This window comes from Schistocerca piceifrons, chromosome X, assembly GCF_021461385.2.
Source record: "Schistocerca piceifrons isolate TAMUIC-IGC-003096 chromosome X, iqSchPice1.1, whole genome shotgun sequence".
Lineage (NCBI taxonomy): Eukaryota > Metazoa > Arthropoda > Insecta > Orthoptera > Acrididae > Schistocerca > Schistocerca piceifrons.
Window position 1 is genome coordinate 93206058 of NC_060149.1, and position 25168 is coordinate 93231225.

General features: G+C 43.4%; 1 protein-coding gene across 3 annotated transcripts in view; it reads left to right on the plus strand.

The window, feature by feature from the left end:
* Nucleotides 1–25168, plus strand: part of LOC124723125 (sodium-coupled neutral amino acid transporter 9-like) — a 345123-nt gene that overhangs the window by 149424 nt on the left and 170531 nt on the right. For all 3 annotated transcript variants that reach the window (XM_047248313.1, XM_047248312.1, XM_047248311.1), the window contains exon 2: nt 6168–6272. In XM_047248313.1, coding sequence (XP_047104269.1) covers nt 6168–6272 — 105 coding nt within the window. The remainder of the gene's footprint in view (nt 1–6167; nt 6273–25168) is intronic.

The following is a 25168-nucleotide window of genomic DNA, read 5'->3' on the forward strand; positions in this document are numbered from 1 at the left end:
ACAACAATTCGCGCCCCCATCGTGCACATTTTGTGAATGACTTCATTCAGGATAATGACATCGCTCGACTAGAGTGGCCACCATGTTCTCCAGACGTGAACCCTATCGTACATGCCTGGGATAGACTGGAAAGGGTTGTTTATGGACGACGTGACCCACCAACCACTCTGAGGGATTTACGCCGAATCGCTGTTGACGAGTGGGACAATCTGGACCAACAGTGCCTTGATGAACTTGTGGATAGTATGCCACGATGAATACAGCCTTGCATCAATGCAAGAGGACGTGCTACTGGATATTAGACATACTGGTGTTTACAGCAATGGGACTACTGTCTCTGAAGGTCTCTCTGTATGATGGTACAACATGCAATGTGTGGTTTTCATGAGCAATAAAAAGGGCAGAGATGATGTTTATGTTGATCTCTATTCCAATTTTCTGTACAGGTTCCGTAACTCTGGGAACCGAGGTGATGCAAAATTTTTGAGAAAATTGAGTATTAGTTATTGAAGTTAATTTTGATAAGATTTCCCTTTGAATAGCAAACAGGATACAAACTGACACAGTGCACTCTATATTGTGTAGCTGAAGTTACCAGTAACACACACACCAGTAAATTATGGGGAACAAATTGGCACCACGTTCTTACTAATGACAGTCACACTAAAGAGCATTGCTTTATCAGATACTGAAATGTCACTGCATGAAGTGCAGAACTAAATTTGGACATGAGGGGCTTCTATCTTGACTGACATGAAAAACGCAAATAAAGGTTAGCAATATCATAAATACACTGTTTAAGTTCCTCTACATATAGTAGTTGTTGTTAGTAACACTAATAGTTAAATTTTTTCTTAATAGGTGGAGGATGTGTGTGTGTGTGTGTGTGTGTGTGTGTGTGTGTGTGTGTGTGTGTGTGTGTGTGTGAAATTTTATGGGACTTAACTGCAAAGGTCATCAGTCCCTAAGCTTACACACTACTTAACCTAAATTATCCTAAGGACAAACACACACACACCCATGCCCAAGGGAGGACTCGAACCTCCGCCGGGACCAGCCGCACAGTCCATGACTGCAGCGCCTTTAGACCGCTCGGCTAATCCCGCGCGGCGTGGATATGACGGGGACCCATAAACTAGTACAGTTTCACTAGTCAAAGTTCTTTGTTTATTCCAGTAGTAAAGACCAACTCTAAAAGCTAATCATTCACTTCACTTGGAGTAGTTCATAAATTACTTTGCAAGACAATAAAGTACAACACTGGGTTTAATTAACTTAAAAAAAAAGGAACCTTTCATGATGGGTTCCAAAAATACACCATCTTTAAAATTGTGCATAATTTCTCTTCTAACAATACTATCGTAAATCTGTTCATTTAAGCTTTATATGTACTTGAACTTTAATTACCTGTGAAGTAGGTACTCTTTCCAATAATATTTACACAATCTTGCGCTGTAATCCTACAAAATTATACTTTATAATAAACTAAGGATTCTGTAGCAAAATCCTATCCAACTTCACTTTCAAGAATTGTTCATATAAATCAGGATACTCGATTTTAGTAACACGTAGGTGAGGACCCTGCGTGGGTTCGTGATCAGGATTGAAAATATGGTTCCGGACACGAATTTATGTTTCGTATGGTTATTACTGAAACAGCATATAAATTAACTGGCCCATGCCCATATACATTACTTAACTGAGTGTATGAAGTTTATGAAGCAGTGGCGAAGATTGGTGGCAGGTGACATGGCGGCTAACTGTACTCACGGCTCTTGATGTACACATGCTCTATAAAGTCTCTTCTTGGCGTCGGATTTTCAACTTATTAGAGCCATTCCACGATGCCGTGAATACCAAATAATAGTCAGATCCTCATCCGAGGCAAATCCCTTATAATGCAGCTTCCAATTACCTCTTTTAGCACCGTCGAAGTGTACCGTGCTGAAGCTAGCCACATACTGCGTACCTTTCACACGAAGGAGGTGCCCTGTTCGACCACCAACCCCTCCCTTTACATCGCGCCATGCCACCTCCGTTGCAGAGGGACTTTCCTACAGCGTTTACATGTTACAAATACAATTGCCCTAAGCATGAAGCAGGTTTTAACAAACATATTCTATTATATAAACATATTCATATTATAATAATTTAAAATTTCAACATATTCTTTTGCTTCTTTCATATATACATTACAAAACTCTAATTTTCTTACCATAGATCAAGGAGTTTAAACAACAATGAATACACACTTCACAAATTTCAGATACACAGTTACATAAAATAAACCTACTCCTAACCGATGTAAGTATTACAAGCTGCTTAATATGTAACACATAGCAACAGCTTTAATATTATTATTTAATTTGAATACGATTTTTTAAAAGTGTTTCAATTTATAATGTGCATAACATTTAAATCAATACAATACTAAACTGCAAATGACTCATTTTCGGAACGAATGTAAGACGTCAATCCACAAAAGTGGTCCCATCCAGATGTTGTTAGGTAAATGTTCTAACAGTTCTTTTTCGTAGTTTTCTTTTGATTTGTGCGAAACCGTTTTGCTGTCAGATATTCTGCTGTGGAAATTAACTAACCTAGTTCTGAGAAATTTCACTGAGAAGCATACAGGGTGTAAAATGTCAGACGAATCGACAATACGTAAAAAATACGTACAGCAGTGCTACGACCAGACCATTAAAAAAATAAGGGATCTAATTCAAAATAATTTTATAAGGGTGTCAATCGACGGAACACAAAGCTGTGAGGGACGGTTTATTTCAAATATTTTAATTGGTTCCCTTGACTAAAATGTACGATCTACGCCGTATGTACTTGCCATGGATCAGTTTCAAATGACAAATAACTCCACAGTTTCCTCATTTTTTATCGCTTGTATAAATTTACTATGGCCATATGACATTCAGTATGAGCATGTACAACTGTTTGTGACTGGTGCAGCAAGTTACATGGTCAAAGCTGGTACTGCTCTCAAAGTTATATTTCCCATCATGATACATTTGATTTGTCTTTCTCATGGGTTACATCACATAGTTGAAACTATTCGTGCAAATTTTCATCCTGCTGACAAATTGTTGTCTGCTTTGAAGAAGGTGTAAAAGCATCTTATAGAAAACAAGCCTTCAAAGCAGCAGCACTCGACGTTCCGCTGCCACCAGAACCAATCATAAGGCGCTGGGAGACATGTTTGCCTGCAGTAATTTACTACACCGAAGATTTAGAAACTGTGAGGAACTCGTTTCTGCATTTGATCGTAAAAATGCAGCATCAGTTCAAACTGTCCAAGATGTTCTGAACACCCCAGAAATAGTAGTTGATCTTACATATATATCTGCTCATTTTTCTCATCTTCCCAAGGCAATTGTTTCTATGGGGACAGGCAGTTCTCTTTGTGATTTATTGTGTTCAAAAACGCAGTCTCTAAACTTGATTCTGCTCCTGGGAGAGTTAGTTAAATAGTGAAGCAAAAAGTTCAAAACATACTTTCAAAAATCCAGAATACGAACAAATTTGTGAAGTCGAAGAAACTTTAACCGATAAGTGCTTCGAACTTCCGAGCAATACATCGCTAACAGGGAACAAACAGCCGATTCTGTACATGCACCTTTAAGTTCCTGTGAAGCAGAGAAGTTTCTCCTCCTACAAGCACATTTTGCGAGGCAACAACTTACTTTCGAACATCTGGAACATAAAGTGATTGTGAACTGTGACAGAAGGGAGGAGGAAACATAACTGTGAGCACAATAGCTTTCTGTAAATTAATATAAAGTACTAGTTTTCTTGCATGTTTTGTTAACGTTTCTTTGTGCATCATTCACAGGCATTTACATATGTTCTATTTGTACTAAAACGATATCAATGCAGTTTTTATATCATTTCACGCGAACAGTTTACGTGAATACTTTATGTGCGTAATTTAAATTTTTTGGTGCATAAATGCATACACATTTAAGGGATTATTACTGCCTGAAAATCTGGCAACTCAGTCTACAAGGCCGGGTCGGAGGTTGGCGTACCTGGAGACGCCGTGACGGTGTAATTACCGCCCTCGCCATAGAGACTAGCAACATCAAAGTCTAATAAACAAACAGCAATAAAGGATTTCTTGTATCCAGGGATTGCCTTGTCTGCTGTACCTGCAACCTTATTCGGTACAGAATCACCACTCACACTAGCCATCCTAGACACCCTGTTGTAATTGGTGTCAGAAGCGGGATTCCGTTACAATGGCCGGCCGGAGTGGCCGAGCGGTTCTAGGCACTACAGTCTGGAACCGCGCGACCGCTACGGTCGCAGGTTCGAATCCTGCCTCGAGCATGGATGTGCGTGATGTCCTTAGGTTAGTTGGGTTTAAGTAGTTCTAAGTTCTAGGGGACTGATGACCTTAGAAGTTAATTTCCATAGTGCTCAGAGCCATCCGTTACAATGCGAATATGGAATCAGTGAATCCAACAGCGCCATGCTCATCACCATGAAGGACTTTAACGGCCCCACACGTCTAGCGCCAAAGAAAACATACAGTATATCGTTTGCCCTGCCGTGCAGTATCGTATAGCCACCTCGCATACCTCGAGCCAGGAAATAGTATTGCTTGCAGCAAGAGAGGTTTCTATACGACAGTGGTGTGCATAACGACAGCAGCGGATACACGAGTAGCGCAGCGCCATCTTTTAAAACGACTCCGATTTCTTCGTACAGCATCACAACAGACACATGCGTGCATCGAACTTCCAAGGAGACCGATATCATTTGTCATTGTCATGTGGGCCTACTGTTAGTGTGATGGTATGAGTTGCCGTTAGGCACTTAACATGTTCATCTCTGCTCCGCACAGATAGTAACTTGAACAGAAGGCGTTACTTTTTATACGTTTAAAGACCAGTGGATGTGCTCTATCTTCGAGATCTCCATGAAGTTATCTTTTACCGAGGTAACGCAAGTCCGTATACTGGCCGTACTGTCCTGACCTACCTCGATATAGACGAAATTCGACTGTTGTCCTGGCCAGGGTATCTTTCAGGTCTCTCACCCACTGGAAATATGGGTTGCCGAGAAACTGATACGCCATCACGCGCCTGCGCTGCGGCGGATGAAGTCTGACATAGAGCAGAAGCAATATGCCTGTAATCAAAGTTCGGTTCGACACGATCCCCAGACAAGTTTAGAGCCATTATTCTGCCAGAGGTGGCAGTTCTGCCTACTAAACTTCGCATCCTGTATATCCCCAAATCACGCACAAATTAAATCATTTATTCTCCCCACTATACAGTAAATGAACAATAAATAAAATTTCGTTATTTTACGTTCTTCCTGCTGTTGCAATTTTAATAGCCAGCAGTGTATATACGTAATCTTCCTCATGTCAAGTGTTCGAACATTATCCAAATTTTGATCTTAAATAGCTCTTGGCCAACAACTGCAAATTCACTTAACATGTTCGTAGAAGATAATTTGCATATTGTCCACGTTAGAATCCACTTCATAAATTTCCTCGTCTCATTGAACGAAAGACTGCTCTTCTATCAGTCTGAATAATACAATCCCATCGCTATATGTTTTTCATCTGCGAAGTGGCCGTCTGCTATAAGAACACCGCATAGCAGATTGTATATAAGAAGATATGTCGTTACTTTATTCCCTGATTTTGGGGACAGCTGTGTATGTTACACTTACATGTTGCAATGGCATTGCTCTGCGCGGAATTTTCTGATTAACAAAATACTGGAACACTTATTGCAGGCAACCAGCCGCTGTGACCGAGCGGTTCTAGGCGCTTCAGTCCGGGACCGCGCTGTTGCTACGGTCACAGGTTCGAATCCTGCCTCGGGCATGGATGTGTGTGATGTCCTTAGGTTAGTTACGTTTATGTAGTTCTAAGTCTAGGGGACTGATGGCCTCAGATGTTAAGTCCCATATTGTTTAGAGCCATTTGAACCATTTTTGAACTGACTACAGTATCTGTAGTTATTTGAAGATTAAAGAAGCCATGTCAACAATTTACATATAGTAACAATCACCGATATGTTCCCCTGTTCTTCGTCTTTTTCGTTGTTTTCCATATGTTTTTCATTGTAGTGACGACTCATATGCAAATTTGATGCTACAGTTATTAGCAACACAGTTAATGTGGTTTTCATTTACAGGGGGATCTGCATGTTTCCGGACTCGGAAACAAGCGATTTCGAGACGACAGTTACTACAGAGGTTCCATCGGGAGAAAAAAAAGACTTACAATCCAACGTTAACAGGTAAGGTGTACTCATATATCACATAAAAAAACAATTTCTGTGCCTTTAGTGCTTATAGAAGAGTAACTTAAATCTAACATCTACATCTAAATCTACATATATACTTTGAAAGCCACCGTTCGGTGCGTGGCCAAGGGTACCCTGTGCCACTACTTGTCATTTCCCCTCCTGTTCCACTCGCAAATAGGTGAGGGAAAACAACTGTCTGTATTCCCCCGTACGAGCCCTAATTCATCGAATCTTATCTTCGTGGTCCTTACGCGAAATACACTCCTGGAAATGGAAAAAAGAACACATTGACACCGGTGTGTCAGACCCACCATACTTGCTCCGGACACTGCGAGAGGGCTGTACAAGCAATGATCACACGCACGGCACAGCGGACGCACCAGGAACCGCGGTGTTGGCCGTCGAATGGCGCTAGCTGCGCAGCATTTGTGCACCGCCGCCGTCAGTGTCAGCCAGTTTGCCGTGGCATACGGAGCTCCATCGCAGTCTTTAACACTGGTAGCATGCCGCGACAGCGTGGACGTGAACCGTATGTGCAGTTGACGGACTTTGAGCGAGGGCGTATAGTGGGGATGCGGGAGGCCGGGTGGACGTACCGCCGAATTGCTCAACACGTGGGGCGTGAGGTCCCCACAGTACATCGATGTTGTCGCCAGTGGTCGGCGGAAGGTGCACGTGCCCGTCGACCTGGAACCGGACCGCAGCGACGCACGGATGCACGCCAAGACCGTAGGATCCTACGCAGTGCCGTAGGGGACCGCACCGCCACTTCCCAGCAAATTAGGGACACTGTTGCTCCTGGGGTATCGGCGAGGACCATTCGCAACCGTCTCCATGAAGCTGGGCTACGGTCCCGCACACCGTTAGGCCGTCTTCCGCTCACGCCCCAACATCGTGCAGCCCGCCTCCAGTGGTGTCGCGACAGGCGTGAATGGAGGGACGAATGGAGACGTGTCGTCTTCAGCGATGAGAGTCGCTTCTGCCTTGGTGCCAATGATGGTCGTATGCGTGTTTGGCGCCGTGCAGGTGAGCGCCACAATCAGGACTGCATACGACCGAGGCACACAGGGCCAACACCCGGCATCATGGTGTGGGGAGCGATCTCCTACACTGGCCGTACACCACTGGTGATCGTCGAGGGGACACTGAATAGTGCACGGTACATCCAAACCGTCATCGAACCCATCGTTCTACCATTCCTAGACCGGCAAGGGAACTTGCTGTTCCAACAGGACAATGCACGTCCGCATGTATCCCGTGCCACCCAACGTGCTCTAGAAGGTGTAAGTCAACTACCCTGGCCAGCAAGATCTCCGGATCTGTCCCCCATTGAGCATGTTTGGGACTGGATGAAGCGTCGTCTCACGCGGTCTGCACGTCCAGCACGAACGCTGGTCCAACTGAGGCGCCAGGTGGAAATGGCATGGCAAGCCGTTCCACAGGACTACATCCAGCATCTCTACGATCGTCTCCATGGGAGAATAGCAGCCTGCATTGCTGCGAAAGGTGGATATACACTGTACTAGTGCCGACATTGTGCATGCTCTGTTGCCTGTGTCTATGTGCCTGTGGTTCTGTCAGTGTGATCATGTGATGTATCTGACCCCAGGAATGTGTCAATAAAGTTTCCCCTTCCTGGGACAATGAATTCACGGTGTTCTTATTTCAATTTCCGGGAGTGTATATCTTGCAGGCTGTAGAATCGTTCTGCTGTCAGCTTCAAATGCCGGTTCCCTATATTTTCTGGATAGCGTTCCTCAAAATCCGCCGGTAACGTATCTAGCAGCCCACTTCTAAATTGCTTTGATGTCTTCCTTTAATCCGACCTAGTATGGATCCCAAACACTCGAGCAGTACTCAAGAATAGGTCGCACTAGCGTCCTATATGCAGTCTCCTTTACAGACAAACCACACTGTCCTAAAATTCTCCCAATAAACCGACATCGACCATTCGCCCCCCCCCCCCCCCCCCCAACGCAATTCTCACATGTTCGTTCCATTTCATATTGCTTTGCAACGTTACGTCCAGATATATAAATGATGTGACTGTGTCAAGGAGGACACAACTAATGCTGACTGTGTGAAGGAGGACACAACCAATGCTACATCCGAACATCATGGGCTTGTTTTTCCTACTCATCCGCATTAACATACAGTTTTCTACATTTAGAACTAGCTGCCATTCATTACACCGACTAGAAATTTTGTCTAAGTCATTTTGTATCATCCTGCAGTCACTCAACTTTGACTGCTTCCCGTACACCACAGCATCATCAGCAAATAACCGCATATTGCTGCCCACACTGTCCGCCAGATCATTTATGTATACATAAAATATAGCGGTCTCATCGCACTTCCCTGGGACACTCCTAACAATATCTTGTCTCTGAAAGACACTCATCGTCGACGACAATATGCCGGCTTCTGCTACTGAAGAGCTCTTCGAGCCACTCGCTTACACCGATGAACCAAAACATAATGACCACCTGTTTAATAGCATGTTGTTCCACTTTTCAAGCATAGTACAACCGAGATTCTGTTTGGCATGGATTCTTCAAGTCCTTGATAGCATTCCGGATATACACTATGTGATCAAAAGTATCCGGACACCTTGCTGAAGGCCGGCCACTGTGGCCGAGCGGTTCTAGACGCTTCAGTCCGGAACCGCGTTGCTGTTACGGTCGCAGTTTCGAATCCTGCCTCGGGCATGGATGTGTGTGATGTCCTTAGGTTAGTAAGGTTTAAGTAGTTCTAAGTCTAGGGTACTGATGACCTCAGATGTTGAGTACCATAGTGCTTAGTGCGTTTTGACCCTTTTGAACACCTGGCTGAAAATGACTTACAAGTTCGTGGCACCCTCCATCGGTAATGCTGGAATTCAATATAGTGCTGGCCCACCCTTAGCCTTGATGACAGCTTCCACTCAAGCAGGTGCTGGAAGGTTTCTTGGGGAATGGCAGCCCATTCTTCACGGAGTGCTGCACTGAGGAGAGGTACCGATGTCAGTCGGTGAGGCCTGGCACGAAGTCGGCGTTCCAAAACATACCAAAGGTGTTCTACAGGATTCAGGTCAGGCCTCTCTGCAGACCAGTCCATTACAGGGATGTTACTGTCGTGTAACCATTCGGCCACAGGCCGTGTATGATGAACAGGTGCTCGATCGTGTTGAAAGATGCAATCGCCATCCCCGAATATCTCTTCAACAATGGGAAGCACGAAGGTGTGTGCTATGATAGTACGACTCAAAACAGGGGGTGCAGGCCCCCTCCATGAAAAACACGACCACACCATGACCCCACCGCCTCCGAATTTTACTGTTGGCGCTACACACGCTGCCAGATGACGTTCACCGGGGATTCGCCATACCCACACCTTGCCTTCGGATCGCCACATTGTGTACAGTGATTCGTCACTCCACACAACGTTTTTCCACTGTTAAATCGTCCAATGTTTAAGCTCCTTACTCCAAGCGAGGCGTCGTTTGGCACTTACCGGCGCGATGTGTGGCTTATGAGCAGCCGCTCGACCATGAAATTCAAGTTTTCTCACTTTCCGCCTAACTGTCATAGTACTTGCAGTGGATCCTGATGCAGTCTGGAACTCCTGTGTGATGGTCTGGAGAGATGTCTGCCTATTACACATTACTACCCTCTTCAACTGTCGGTGGTCTCTGTCAGTCAACAGACGAGGTCGACTTGTACGCTTTTGTGCTGTGCGTGTCCCTTCAAGTTTCCACATCACTATCATTTCGGAAACCGTGGGCCTAGGGATGTTTAGGAGAGTGGAAATCTCGCGTACAGACGTATGACACAAGTGACACCCAACCACCTGACCACGTTCAGCGTCCATGAGTTCGCCGAGTGCCCCATTCTGGTCTCTCACGATGTCTTATGACTACTGAGGTCGCTGATATGGAGTACCTGGAAGTAGGTAGCAGCACAATGAATCTAATATGAAAAATGTATGTTTTTGGGGTGTCTGGATACTTTAGATCACATAGTGTATGTGGCACAATATGTCTATTTACAGGTCAAGCAATTCTCGGAAATTATGGGATGGTAGTTTACGGGCACGCAGCTGGCGACCTGTGTGTGTTGCAGGCACATTTGCTGGCCGAGACGTCAATGCGAGGTCACTGTAATGCGCATCAAACCACTGTAGCACGATTCTAACTTTGCAACATGGACAGTTATACTTCTTGAAGATGCCAACGCCATAGGGGGAGACTTCAAGCATGAAGCGATGCAGTTGGTCCGCAATAAAGTTCATGTAGTACACTGCTGTCATTGTGCTTCGATTACCACCATAAATCCCACGAAATACCAACTCAGTGTACCACATAGCATAATTGTGCCCTCACCGGCCTGCATCTGTGGCGCAGTGCATGTTTCGTGCAGACATTCGCCTGAATGCTGGCGTGTAAGGACCAAACAATCTACCTGGTATAACAAGAAATGCGACTGATTCGACAGGCGACACGTTTCTATCGATCCACGGCGATGCTGTGCCAAATGCAATCATAACTGACAATGTCGTTCGGTCAACACACAGGGGTCGTGTGATGTGGCGCTCCATGTTCAACAATGGCCTTTTAACGGTGTGCTCCGAAATACTTGCGCCCGCACCAGCATTACTCTCTGTCTTCAGATCTGCTACAGGTCGCTGCCTATCCTGGATGATCCTTCGACCTCTACGTTTTGTGATGAGATGTGGTGTCCAGTACCATACAGCCTACCCGTTATTTCGCCATCTTCAACCACTTTCCATAGGCGCTCACGACAGTAGTACGCCAACAGGTGACCAGCTTCGCCGTTTCACGTATTCTCGTTTCCAGCCGCAGGGCCATAACAATGTGCCCTTTGTCAAAACCTTTTATATCAGTCGATTTTCGCATTTACGGCCAGTGTCATCACTATAATGACTGTCCATTCGTCTCTCTTCCGCTTACATCCTTTCCTTACTGCGTCACGTGCCTGCAGCACCACCCGGAGGCATTCAGCCTCGCGGTGGACAGTGGTCATAATGTTTCAGCTCATCAGCGTATCTGAGAACCTATTCCATTTGCTCGTTTGGATTTCGTAGAAATGTTGGAACACGTGAGGCAATACTGACCCTACGACTTATCTTAGAAGAAATATTAAGGAAAGGTAAACCTACGATTCTGGCATTTGTAGACTTAGAGAAAGCTTTTGACAATGTTGATTGGAATACTCTCTTTCAAATTCTGAAGGTGGCAGGGGTAAAATACAGGGAGCGAAAGGCTATTTACAATTTGCACAGAAACCAGATGGCAGTTATAAGAGTCGAGGGGTATGAAAGGGAAGCAGTGGTTGGGAAGGGAGTGAGACAGGGTTGTAGCCTATCCCCGATGTTATTCAATCTGTATATTGAGCAAGCAATAAATGAAACAAAAGAAAAGTTCGAAGTAGGTATTAAAATCCATGGAGAAGAAATTAATACTTTGAGGTTCGCCGATGACATTGTAATTCTGTCAGAGACAGCAAAGGACTTGGAAGGGCAGTTGAACGGAATGGACAGTGTCTTGAAAGGAGGATATAAGTTGAACATCAACAAAAGCAAAACGAGGATAATGGAATGTAGTCGAATTAAGTCGGGTGATGCTGAGGGAATTAGATTAGGAAATGAGACACTTAAAGTAGTAAAGGAGTTTTGCTATTTTGGGAGCAAAATAACTGATGATGGTCAAAGTAGAGAGGATATAAAATGTAGACTGGCAATGGCAAGGAAAGCGTTTCTGAAGAAGAGAAATTTGTTAACGTCGAGTATAGATTTAAGTGTCAGGAAGTCGTTTCTGAAAGAATTTGTATGGAGTGTAGCCATGTATGGAAGTGAAACGTGGACGATAAATAGCTTAGACAGGAAGAGAATAGAAGCTTTCGAAATGTGCTGCTACAGCAGAATGCTGAAGATTAGATGGGTAGATCACATAAGTAATGAGAAGGTATTGAATAGAATTGGGGAGAAGAGGAGCTTGTGGCACAACTTGACTAGAAGAAGGGATCGGTTGGTAGGACATGTTCTGAGACATCGAGGGATCATCAATTTAGTATTGGAGGGCAGCGTGGAGGGTAAAAATCGTAGAGGGAGACCAAGAGATGAATACACTAAGCAGATTCAGAAGGATGTAGGCTGCAGTAGGTACTGGGAGATGAAGCAGCTTGCACAGGATAGAGTAGCATGGAGAGCTGCATCAAACTAGTCTCAGTACTGAAGACCACAACAACAACAACAACATTCCATTTGCTCGTACTTTCGTTAAGTCTGCAGTGGGGCACCGTGTCAAATGCTTTCCGGAAATGTAGACATATGGGAACTGCCTGTTGCCCTTCATCTATGGTTCGAGGGTATCATGTGAGAAAAGGGCAAGCTGAGTTTCGCACGAGCGATGCTTTCTAAAACCGTGCTCACTCGTGGACATAAGCTTCTCTCTCTCAAGAAAATGTATTATTTTCGAACTGAGAATATTATCAAGGGTTCTGCAGCAAACCGATGTTAGGGATATTTACCTGTAATTTTGCGGGTCCGTTCTTTTACCCTTCTTACGCACAGAAGTCCCATGCTCTTTTTCCAGTCTCTTGGGACTTTGCACTGGGAGAGAGATTCGTGATAAATGCAAGGTAAGCAAGGGGCCAATGTCGTAGAGTATTCTTTGTAAAACCGAACTGGGATTCCATCTTGACCTGGCAACTTAACTGTTTTCAACTCTTTCAGATGTTTCTCTATGCCAGTGATGCTTATTACTATTTGTTCCATGCGGGAGTCTGTTCGATGGCCAAGTGACGGTATGTTCCTGTGTGAAAGATTTCTTAAACGCAAATTTGAAACTTCTGCTTTCATTTGCTTTTTTCGATTGTCTCACTAGAATGGTCAACTATTGACTGGATGGAAGGCTTAGACCCGCTTAGCGATTTTACATAGCACCACAATTTTCTCGGGTTCTCGGTCAGATGTTTTGCTATGGTATGACGGTGGTAGGTCTTGTATGCTTCGCGCATATATCTTTTCACAGACGCACAGATCTATACTAACCTTTGCCTATTGTCATCTGCGCGTTCTCTTTTGAACCGAGAGTACAACAATCTTTCTTCGCTTCCCCAGCATTTCCGGATTATGTTTTTAAATCAAGGTGGATTTTTCCGTCCTTAATCCACTTACTAGGCATATAGTTCCCCAGATCACAACTTACAGTCTGTTTAAACTTTGCCCATAATTCCTCTGCGTCCGTGTTACTGCTAAATGACTTCAATTGACTAAGTGAGATGCTCTCAACTGCTTACCCTCTGCAGATACACTCGCCTAGCCTTCTTGACTGATTTCTTAACTTTCACAACCATAGTTGCTATAATGACATCATTGTCATTAATCCCCGACTCTATACTGACGCTGTCGACAAGGTCCGGCCTGTTTCTAGCTACAAGGTCTAAAATATTTCCATCGTGTCTGGGCTGCCGAACTAGCTCCTCAAGACTGTTTTTACTGAATGTGTTCAAAATATTTCACGAGACTGTCTGACTGTAGCCCCACAATTAGTCCACAGACGTCCCAGTCTATACTCGGTAGGTTGAAATCGCCTCCTACTAGTATTGCAAGATATGCGTATTACGCGCTACTGGCCGTAGATCCGTCACAGAGGAATCGTGTGGCCGGTAAAAACATTCAACATTTAACTTGGCTCCACCAGACCTGTTGTACGCAATCAGGTAACTTCACTGTCACACTCAGCTTCGATCTCAATAGAGCAGCGTGCGATTTGCAAGGGGGATGGCAGGGATTCCCCCTCACCCTCCACGCCTCCTCCCCCTCGGCATCAAATCATCCTACCCTCTGATTTAAAATTACCAATCCAATCCCAATCTTTATTTCCCCCTCATCGGATATGTAATACTTAACATTTAATTTAAATTTGTGGCACTTTACACAGAAAATATAAATATTAATACATTATTACTACATTAACATTAACATGTTTGCTCATTGATTTCGGAAAGAAGCGTTATGTATTTAAGCATTTGAAGACATTTCAAACTGAACTGTCATTTTCGAGCTGTAATCGTTGCTTTATTAACATGTTTGCTCACTGATTTCGGAAAGAAGCGTTATGTATTTAAACATTTGAAGACGTTTCAAACTGAATTGTCCTTCTCGAGCTGTAATTGTTGCTTTAATCTAACGTAAGCTCTGACATTCGTTGCCTGCGAGTATGTAGCATTACCTGGAAAAGTTACGGAATTTCAGCATGTCTTGCAAACAAAGCAAAATTTCGTCATTCCTTAACAGCAATTCATCCCCAGAAACGTGGGCGAACATTGACAGTCACGATACTAACGGTGGCGCTAAAAGAGTTAAAACTTAAGGTCAGTCTAAAAATAAAAACGGTAATGAAGGTGCTAACAAAGAGAAAGATTTTGAATCTTCAGGGACTAAGAACTGTAAGAATTCTTAAGGTACGAATGGGAGTAACATTAGGCTTAAAATTGTAGTGGGATATTGTGTACCCTTACCCTTTTTCAAAACTGGAAAAAACTAAGCTGTGGCTGTCTGTGAATGACAAAAGCTTGGTAATATACACAGTGTGATCAAAAGATCGTGATCTGAAGGCGAAAAACATGGCACATGTTCTTGTCGATAATGCGGTCTTTAGCTGGTGTTTCTGCAAATAACACCAAAAAACTATGTGGTAAAACTGGTGACCATGCAAAGTGCAAATCACACATGAAATGTGTAGAATTATACGTAGCAAAGAAAAGCAAAATATAGAAAAATGTGCGAGTGAAAGTGAAAAGTTGTGAGGAAAGCAACGTCAAGAAAAAGTAATTACAACTCCTTTGTTGTCCAGATCCGCATATGTAATAGCTGATCAGAAATTATCATTCAAATCAGATTCGAAGTAATGGAACTACAAAAATTAAATCTTTTTTTCTGTCAATTGTATGCTTCATTCTAAGCATTAACGCCGAAATATCATTATGTTTAAAGGAGAAGACATGAATAATAATCTTACTTACTTCCTTACAGAATCGGATACAATCTTCAGTGTCATGGTGGACAAAAGTACAACGATTTCCTGTAAAATCTGTTAAATAATACATGTTCGTTTGTCTTCTGAGGGCGTTGCTTGAATTATTTTTTCGATATCGTTGACTTAGAAAGTGGAGGAGGAGAAGGTATTTCCGGTAGACTGTTACCAGCCCCAGTATAACATTAAATACCATGTATTAAGAAACCATCTTGTTGGCATTTCTTCACTTGATGTATCAACAATGCTTGCACATTACAAAGGCGTGGCAGCTCTAATGCGTAGTCATTTACATAAGAACTTAATTGCCGTGCGTTGTACGAACTACAAAATGGAACTAGCTGACCATAATGTTTTGGATGATGTGGCAGATGTGTACCATAAACAGACGTTTTTAACTTCCCTATATTTTGTGTTTTCTCAAAGTCCCAATAATCAAAGACAACTACAGGGTGTTTCACAAAAAACTGCCCTCTCAGCTATTAAAACCAGGCCAGGCTTTCATTTGTCTTGTCCGTATTTCCAAAAAACTGAGTCACGGTGGTTCCCAATCAAATCGTGACAGATCCGGATTTCGAAGGTTGCTAAAATTTTTCACAAAATGGATGCTTACAATGGAATTAGTTGTGCTGTATGAGGCCCTAAAAGTTCTGCAAATATTATCATTCCTTATGTAAAACAGAAATTCATCAGTCCTTAAGGCCAAACAAGAAATTGACGTGGCTATAAAAGCCCTTGAAACTCTGAAAACTAATGACTCGCTGAGAATTAGGATGATAATACAGGAGTTGGAGGAAACGCGCATATTGAAATTGGTCGCGATGACTATAAGTATAACAAATTTCAAACATTTCGCAAGAAATTTTTTCAGTCTTTGGTAGACAATATAAGAAACCGCTCTGAAGACTTGAATTTCTTTTCGGATACAGCCGAATTAAATTCAGACACGTGGTCTTCAGATGAATATGAATGTGTGTTTTATGGCGACATATTAGTTCCATATTTAAGTGAGAAGGTAGATTTTAAATTAAGTTAAATACTTTCGATGCTATAAAGAAAACCCTCAACACATCCCTGCTCGTGTGAAACAGCTTGTGAAAGCAATCGAAGTTATACCTACACACATCAAAAAAGTTCTGGATCACCCCGCTTCCCAGAACTCCTAAAGATAGACGTTGTCTGTGGATATTGTATCACAGACATAGTCCCCTTGAATGTTCAGAGATGTCACTAAACCCGCTCAAAGATGTAAACAACCATGCATGAGCAGCGCCTATTAGACGGAGGTGGTCCGACAGCCGATCAGTTCCAATCATTCCACCAGGAACGGGGAACACGGCTCTGTTGGCTTAATTCAACCAAGTCTAGATGGTCAACACCGCGGTTCGATCGCGTCCGCATTGTTGTTTCAGGAAGGGCCCTCAACAAGGGAAATGTCCAGGAATCTCAGAGTGAACCAAAGCAAAGTTGTTTGGACATCATTGGCGTAGCGCGGTTGTAAAAGCTGGAGAGACTCTACAGTTACTATAGGGAGACATAATAGTACAATAAACAATAATTTAAACAAATGAAACAAAATGCATCAAATAAAACAACAACAACAACTACTACTACTACTACTACTACCACTACCACTACCACTACTACTTCCACCGCCACTAACAACAACAATAATAATAATAATAATAATAATAACTAACATGTTCAAGAAACGATGAAAAATTTGTAGAACTCCAGCAGCAAGAGAAGAAGCACTTATATTTTCTTGTACACAAGTGCAATGCGCCTGTCTTTTCTCTCCACGAATAAGTCTATAACTCGGTCTACAAAGATCTGATCACTGGATAGCTCTTCCAGTAGTGTCTTTTCTATTGCTAACGTGCTCAAACATGACAGCCGGGTGTTGGACACTGATTTCCTTAAATAAGTCTTCACTCGTTTGAGAGTACTCATGCTTCGTTCACTACTTGCTGTAGATGAGGGTAGGGTCAAAACCAAACGCAGGAACTTCGTTGTTTCTTCATAAACAGAGTATAAATCATTGTTGACAATGTACTTTAAGAGTATTCTTGGAGATAAGTGTTTTTTCTCATCAGCGTATATGTTACACAGTTCACTTTCAAGTTGTTCTTGTTTGAAAAAAAGGTACTGTTCTAATAACTGAAGCAGTTTCAACTGTGGGAATTATTTTTGATAGTTCGGGAAACACTTTGCGTTCAAAAGTTCAACAAACTGAATGTGGGGAAAGTCTTGAAATCTTCTTTCCATCTGAACAATTTGCAAATCCAGTATCTCGGAAGTTAGTGCCCTGAGATATGTCTTCTGACTGTCACAAATGATAAGTTGCCATTCAAACACAAGCCGCATTTAATGCCTTCGTCAACGAATGTTTCTGTTCTTAATTGTCATAAGTTTCTCAAGACAGTTCTTATTTCGTCGTGGCAAGCAGATATACTGACAGATTTCGACTGAAGAACATTAAAGAGATGAACAACATAAACAAAGCACCCTCAGTAGAAGCAAAGCAAGTAGAAAAACGTAGGATCATCCATCCGTCGTTTCGTTCCCACAGCACAGCTCAAAGATTATGGGTCCCACTGAGAGCCTGTATCATCAATTACATAACTAAAAACACTGTCTAGCTCTGAGAAATGACTAGATATTGTTGAAACTACCCTGGAACGAAAGTTCCAGCGAATGTTGCATACATGTGGAAGTTAAATCCTTTCTCAGTTAGCAGTACAGTTCGTTTTGATGATTTGCTGAAAAACGAATAGAATGCAGTAAGATTACTTACAAACATGCGTACTTGTATGATTTTGGAGGCATGTAACAGTCCCAAATTCAGTTGCTGTGCGTAACAATGAATAAACAGCGCTTAGGGACAGAACTGCTTCACCATTGTTGTAGTCCTCTTTCTCTGCCCGCCATGACTGCAGCGCCATCATATATTTGACTAACCACTTTTCCTTCCCCATTCCATTCTTTCAATACTGCATGAATAATGTTTGACAAACCTTCAGCAGTTTTATCTCCTGAAACATCGTAAAATCCAACGAACCTTTCCTCAATTTTGTCTGCAATACAGTACCTGAATATTATACTCATTTGACTCATGCATGACACTTCTAATGTTTCATCAGCCTGAATCGAAATGAAATTGCAGTTCTGAATTTCAGATTTTATTTTCTTATTAACTGCCAGAGTTATCATTTCTATTACATAATTCTGTATATCTGGAGAAGTTCCTTTAAAGATTGAAGATGATGACAGATGCTGTCGGATTAACTGCTCTCCTTGAGCTAGTAAATCCAACAATTCCATTTAGTTACCTTTGCTGCTGGAGGATTCGTCTTCTAGATGGCCGCGAAGGGCTAGTTCTTGTTTACAAAAAAATACAATTGTCTCAATAAGACGAGCGAATACTCTCCTGTTGGATGCAACTTGTTCGTTGTATTTTATTGCTTTCAGGCGAGCGCCTTCAGAAAGGGCGTGCTCAATTCTACTTTTGCCCAATAACTGAAATGATTCTTTGTTCTGGGGGTGACGTTTGGATATCCGATGCTTTTGTCCTTTCCTGTCAAAGTTGTTTATTGTACAAATGCCCTAACTGCAACATTCCTTTTCACCACCAAACAGAAGACATGCATAACATTATAATCTGTTATTAACTACACCAGGTTGCCTGAAAAGTGCGTTTTTGTTTGGTTTCACTTTAAATTACACTGAGTATAGGAGTAAGTCGTTTGTCCTTCAATTCACACTTTTTTTCGTACTTTAATGTGGAAAAAGGCGTTTTCAATAAAAATTATATAAGGTGTTCAGTTGCTGACTCGCTCATGTTGGCGACACAACGAAAGTATGCACTAAAATCACACAAGAATGACTATGAAAACAAACTGCGCGACTGTTCACTTCGTGTTAAAAGCCAGCACGGAAGCGGCAGAGACTAGTCTCGACACCTGCTAGCAAGTGCAGCGCACCGGCCTTCGTGGAAGAGGGGAAGTGGAGGGGAGCTGAGAATGCCACTAACGCGCAGGTGCACACAGCCAGGTAAGGGAAGGGAGGAAGAGACTGGGAGCAGTCGAGTCTGAAGCAGGCAAATACACCAATACTCAGGGTGCGGCGCGGGCTACAAAACTGATGTCTTCGCACATTTAGAAGGCTTAGTAGAAACTTGTTCATATTTTTGTTATGAATTACTATTACATCTTTTTTAAGCACGAATGCAGGTGAGACTAAGTGTCAAAATCTCCACTCACGCTATGCCGCTGTCGGACATGGAGGAGATGCAGAGATACAGGAACTGTCGATGAAGATCCTCGCTCAGGCCGCCCAAGGGCTACTACTCCAGTGGATGACCGCTACTTACGGACTACTGCTCGGAAGAACCCTGACAGCAACGCCACCATGTTGAATAATGCTTTTCTTGCAGCCACAGGACGTCGTATTAAGACTCAAACTGTGTGCAATAGGCTGCATAGTGCGCAACTTCACTCCCTATGTCCATGACGAGGTGCATCTTTCCAACCACGACACCATTGCAGCGTGGTATAGATGGGCCCAACAACATGCCGAATGGACCGCTTAGGACTGGCATCACGTTGTCTTCACCGATGAGTGTCGCATATGCCTTTAACCAGCCAATCGCCGGAGACGTGTTTGGAGGCAACCTGGTCAGGCTGAACGCGAGTGCAGCAAGGTGGAGGTTCCCTGCTGTTTTGGGGTGGCATTATGTGGTGCCGACATACGCCGCTGGTGGTCATGAAAGGCGCCGTAACGGCTGTATGATACACGAATGCCATCCTCCGATCGATAGTACAACCATATCGGTGCAACCATATCAGCAGCATATTGGCGAGGCATTCGTCTTCATGGACAACAATTTGTGCTCCCATCGTGCACATCTTGTGAGTGACGTCCTCCAGGATAATGACTTCGCTCGACTAGAGTGGTCAGCATGTTCTCCAGACACGAACCCTATCGAACATGCCTGGGCTAGATTGAAAAGGGCTGTTTATGGACGGCGTGACCCACCAACCACTCTGAGGAATCTACGACGAATCGCCATTGAGGAGTGGGACAATCTGGACCAACATTGCCTTTATGAACTTGTGGATAGTATGCCACGACGAATACAGGCATGCATCAATGCAAGAGAACGTGCTACTGGGTATTAGAGGTACACGTGTGTACCTCAATCTGAACCACTATCTCTGAAGGTCTCTCTGTATGGTGGTACAACATGCAATGTGTGGTTTTCATGAGCAATAAAAAGAGCGGAATTGATGTTAATGTTGATCTCTATTCCAATTTTCTGTACAGGTTCCGGAACTCTCGGAACTGAGGTGATGCAAAGGTTTTTTGATTTGTGTATATCTATGGATAAATGTGAACACGGATTTAGTGCCATGGATCTTGTGAGGTAACGGGCGAATTGTGGCGCCCTGAAAATATTCTAAATTCGGAGTTGGCCTGGCCGCACGGTGCAGAGCATCGGCCGGTGCAAGAGGGGTAGCTGCAGTGTGTGGTCCAGGCCGACCGCGTGGCTGGAAATTCCATGTTCACGTGGTGTCGAGGTCTGTGCTTTGTGTCGATGATGGAGATGTGTATGCCAGGAGTGCCAAAGATGGCGGACTTTGTGAAACCATAGTAGCAGACATTTCACAGTTCATATAGAAATTAATTATAGCCAGAGGAATTATGATCCTTAAAAAGAAACATGTACAGTACCATTATTTGCACGACGATTCTGATGGTGTAATCAGATTTTGAATAGTTTTATTAGTTTAAAGTTTAGTATCCGGCTGTAAATTGTACATGTAACACCCAACAATGAATTCCCAAAATCTAAACAGATCATCAGATTTTGTCGATCGACGTGTCTTTAGAAAGCTAAACTACTGGCCATTAAAATTGCTACACCACGAAGATGACGTGCTAAAGACGCGAAATTTAACCGACAGGAAGAAGATGATGTGATACGCAAATGATTAGCTTTTCAGAGCATTCACACAAGGTTGGCGCCGGTGGCGACACCTACAACGTGCTGACATGAGGAAAGTTTCCAACCGATTTCTCATACACAAACAGCGGTTGACCGGCGTTGCTTGGTGAAACGTTGTTGTGATGCCTCGCGTAAGGAGGAGAAATGCGTACCATCACGTTTCCGACATTGATAAAGGTCGGATTGTAGTCTATCGCAATTGCGGTTTATCGTATCGCGACATTACTACTCGCGTTGGTCGAGATCCAATGACTGTTAGCAGAATATGGAATCGGTGGGTTCAGGAGGGTAATACGGAACGCCGTGCTGGATCCCAACGGCCTCGTATCACTAGCAGTAGAGATGACAGGCATCTTATCCGCGTTGCTGTAACGGATCGTGCAGCCACGTCTCGATCCCTGAGTCAACAGATGGGGACGTTTGCAAAACAACAACCATCTGCACGAACAGTTCGACGATGTTTGCAGCAGCATGGACTATCAACTCGGAGACCATGGCTGCGGTTACCCTTGACGCTGCATCACAGAGAGGAGCGCCTGCGATGGTGTACTCAACGACGGACCTGGGTGCACGAATGGCAAAACGTCATTTTTTCGGATGAATCCAGGTTCTGTTTACAGCATCTTGATGGTCGCATCCGTGTTTGGCGATATCGCGGTGAACGCACATTTGAAGCGTGTATTCGTCATCGCCATACTGGCGTATCACACGGCGTGATGGTATGGGGTGCTATTGGTTACACGTCTCGGTCACCTCTTGTTCGCATTGACGGCACTTTGAACAGTGGACGTTACATTTGAGATGTGTTACGACGCATGTTGCAGGTTCTGTACGCGCCTTTCTGGATACAGAAAATGTTCGACTGCTGCCCTGGCCAGCACATTCTCCAGATCTCTTACCAATTGAAAATGTCTGGTCAATGGTGGCCGAGCAACTGGCTCGTCACAATACGTCAGTCACTACTCTTGATGAACTGTGGTATCATGTTGAAGCTGCATGGGCAGCTGCACCTGTACACGCCATCCAAGCTCTGTTTGACTCAATGCACAGGTGTATCTAGGCCGTTATTACGGCCAGAGGTGGTTGTTCTCATCTGCATTTCTTCTTGGTGTAGCGATTTTAATGGCCAGTAGTGTATTAGCGTTCCAAAATTGGTATGAATTACAGGCACGTAACTTGAATAGTACATGAGTTATTGGAGGTCAAAGTGGCCGATTACTATTGATCGCGTCAGGCCATAAGCACTCCACAGTTACACGATAAACCGGTAGCAGCGTGCTTATAAATATATGTATTCTCCTATGTCTTTGTTTATATCCGATATAAACTATTCATGAAGAAATTGGTCAAATATTTACTGTGTTTTAGAAAGCACAGAGACATTAGTCTACTGGCCTGCTTTTGTTTCTATTCCTTTGATATATGTTTATTTGATTTGTTTATGTATTTAATAACGTTTGTTAGAGCGTGATTATGGTCCAGCCGTAGGAATATTTATTTAATTTCAAGTTATTTAAATGTAAATCCAGTATTTTGTATGTGTTTTAATATGTTTAAGAGTGTGCGCTGGCTTGGAGACATGGCGGTAGTGCTCAGCCAATGACGGCGCTCGTTACTACGGTAGGTGACAACCGAAGAATGGAGAGACTGTATGGAAGTGGGGGAGGAGCATCGGGTCGCACAGGACTGGTGGAGTGCTGGATGTGGTGGCGCAATGGACGGTCGCGGGATATACTTGGGGAGTGGAGCAGTTTGCGCGTGGTCGCAGGAGATAGAAATATTTCGTAGTGCCGACTTGTGCACTTGAGAGATTTCCGTGGCTCCTGCAGTGAAGATGTAGTATGAGTTTAGAAGTGAATATATCACGAGCTATGTTGTTCATAACTAATTACGCGGAATCTGTTGTTTCCCTGTTATTCAACTTATATTTCGTTTAATTGGCTCTGAGCACTATGGGACTCAACTGCTGAGGTCATTAGTCCCCTAGAACTTAGAACTAGTTAAACCTAACTAACCTAAGGACATCACAAACATCCATGCCCGAGGCAGGATTCGAACCTGCGACCGTAGCGGTTTGCGGTTCCAGACTGCAGCGCCTTTTGTTTAATTGCTGGACCATCGACAAAAATGGTTCAAATGGCTCTGAGCACTATGGGACGTAACAGCTATGGTCATCAGTCCCCTAGAACTTAGAACTACTTAAACCTAACTAACCTAAGGACAGCACACAACACCCAGCCATCACGAGGCAGAGAAAATCCCTGACCCCGCCGGGAATCGAACCCGGGAACCCGGGCGTGGGAAGCGAGAACGCTACCGCACGACCACGAGATGCGGGCAGGTGACCATCGACACCAATAAGTGTTTTACAGTAATAAATGTCATTCTAAAAGGTACTTCTGCTATCGTACTCATCATTTAATGTCGTTAAAATAGTACCAGCAGATTTTTCTAAATTGTAATATTTCGTTTATGAATTTCTATGTCACATTCAAAATTCGCAATTGCCGAGTCATAGGAACCTTTGACCATTCACTTCTTGTGTATATTTTTCATATTGTATACTGTAGACTCAGCAGTATATGGCTTGTAATGCGGCAACTATGTATCCCAGCCCCGAGACAACGAAACCAGCCAAAACGTTTAAATTTCATCTCTGAGTCTGAGGGTACGTAGTTGAGGGCCACCACCATCATTTCATTTTGCTTTTGAAAGCCCGCAATTGAAGGTTTCTCGTCCGGGATTTGTGTCAAGCAAAGTGGTAATTCCTTTGCTCTCTGTTATTCAGCGTACAATGTAACGTGTAAAAGTCTTTGCACAACCAGTATAGATTTCTGTAGAGTGAACCTCTCACAAAACACAGTGTGAGATCTGGTTTTTTTTCCACAAGTAGGTTTCTGGAAATAGTGAAATTACGTAGTAATTTTCACAACTACCACATGCTATCGATAGAGGTCCTAATCAATCACGTTAAAGGTAATTTGCGTGGGGGCTCAGAGTCTAAATAAGTTGAGTGCAGGGAACGGTAGCGGTTAGGACGTTTAACGGAGAGCGGTATCAGAGACGGCTGGAACACGCGGTAACCGGCAGCAGCTACAGTTATCAAGCGACTTCTCCAGTTGCGGACGCAGACCAACAGCGGTACGACGGTAGCGTCTCCGAGTACTCCAGGGCAGTCTTCAGTGTCGACTTCCACTGCAACCCATGGCATCACAATGGCAGAGGGAACCATCTCAGCTTACATAAGTGCTTGCACAAATAGTGAGATAGTGTTTAACTCTGAAGTTCAAACTCCACTTAGAGATCTCGCGAATATAAAGCAGTTACCTTGTATGTGTAATTCTGAAAACGGAAGTGAGCCGGTTAGTCCGAAATCAGAGGGCGAAAGTGTAAATAGTAGGAATTCAGGCAAGGGGAACGAATGTGGGGGAGATATGATGTCTCAGCTAATGCAAATTATCCAGGGATTGGGAAATAATATGAATACAATGGCAAATACGAGTAATATCAGTACAATTCGAACAGTTACGGATACAATTCGGACTGATATGGGTACAATGCGAACTGAAATAGGTTCTGCTATGAAAGAGGAAGTTGAGAAAATTATGGGTAGCCTCGAAAAAGCAATTGATAAATTAAAATGTGTCCGATTGGATATGGGGAAAATTACAGACGAAGTTGTAATAGTAAAATCTAAAATCGAATCAGTGGAAAAATATCTTGGGAAAAAATGGATAAGATACAGACGGAACTTGGGGGAAAGGTAAGCGACTGTAGAAAGCACAAGACGCTCATAAAAGCAATATAAATTTAGCAATTAGTGATATTGCCAATCGTGTAGGT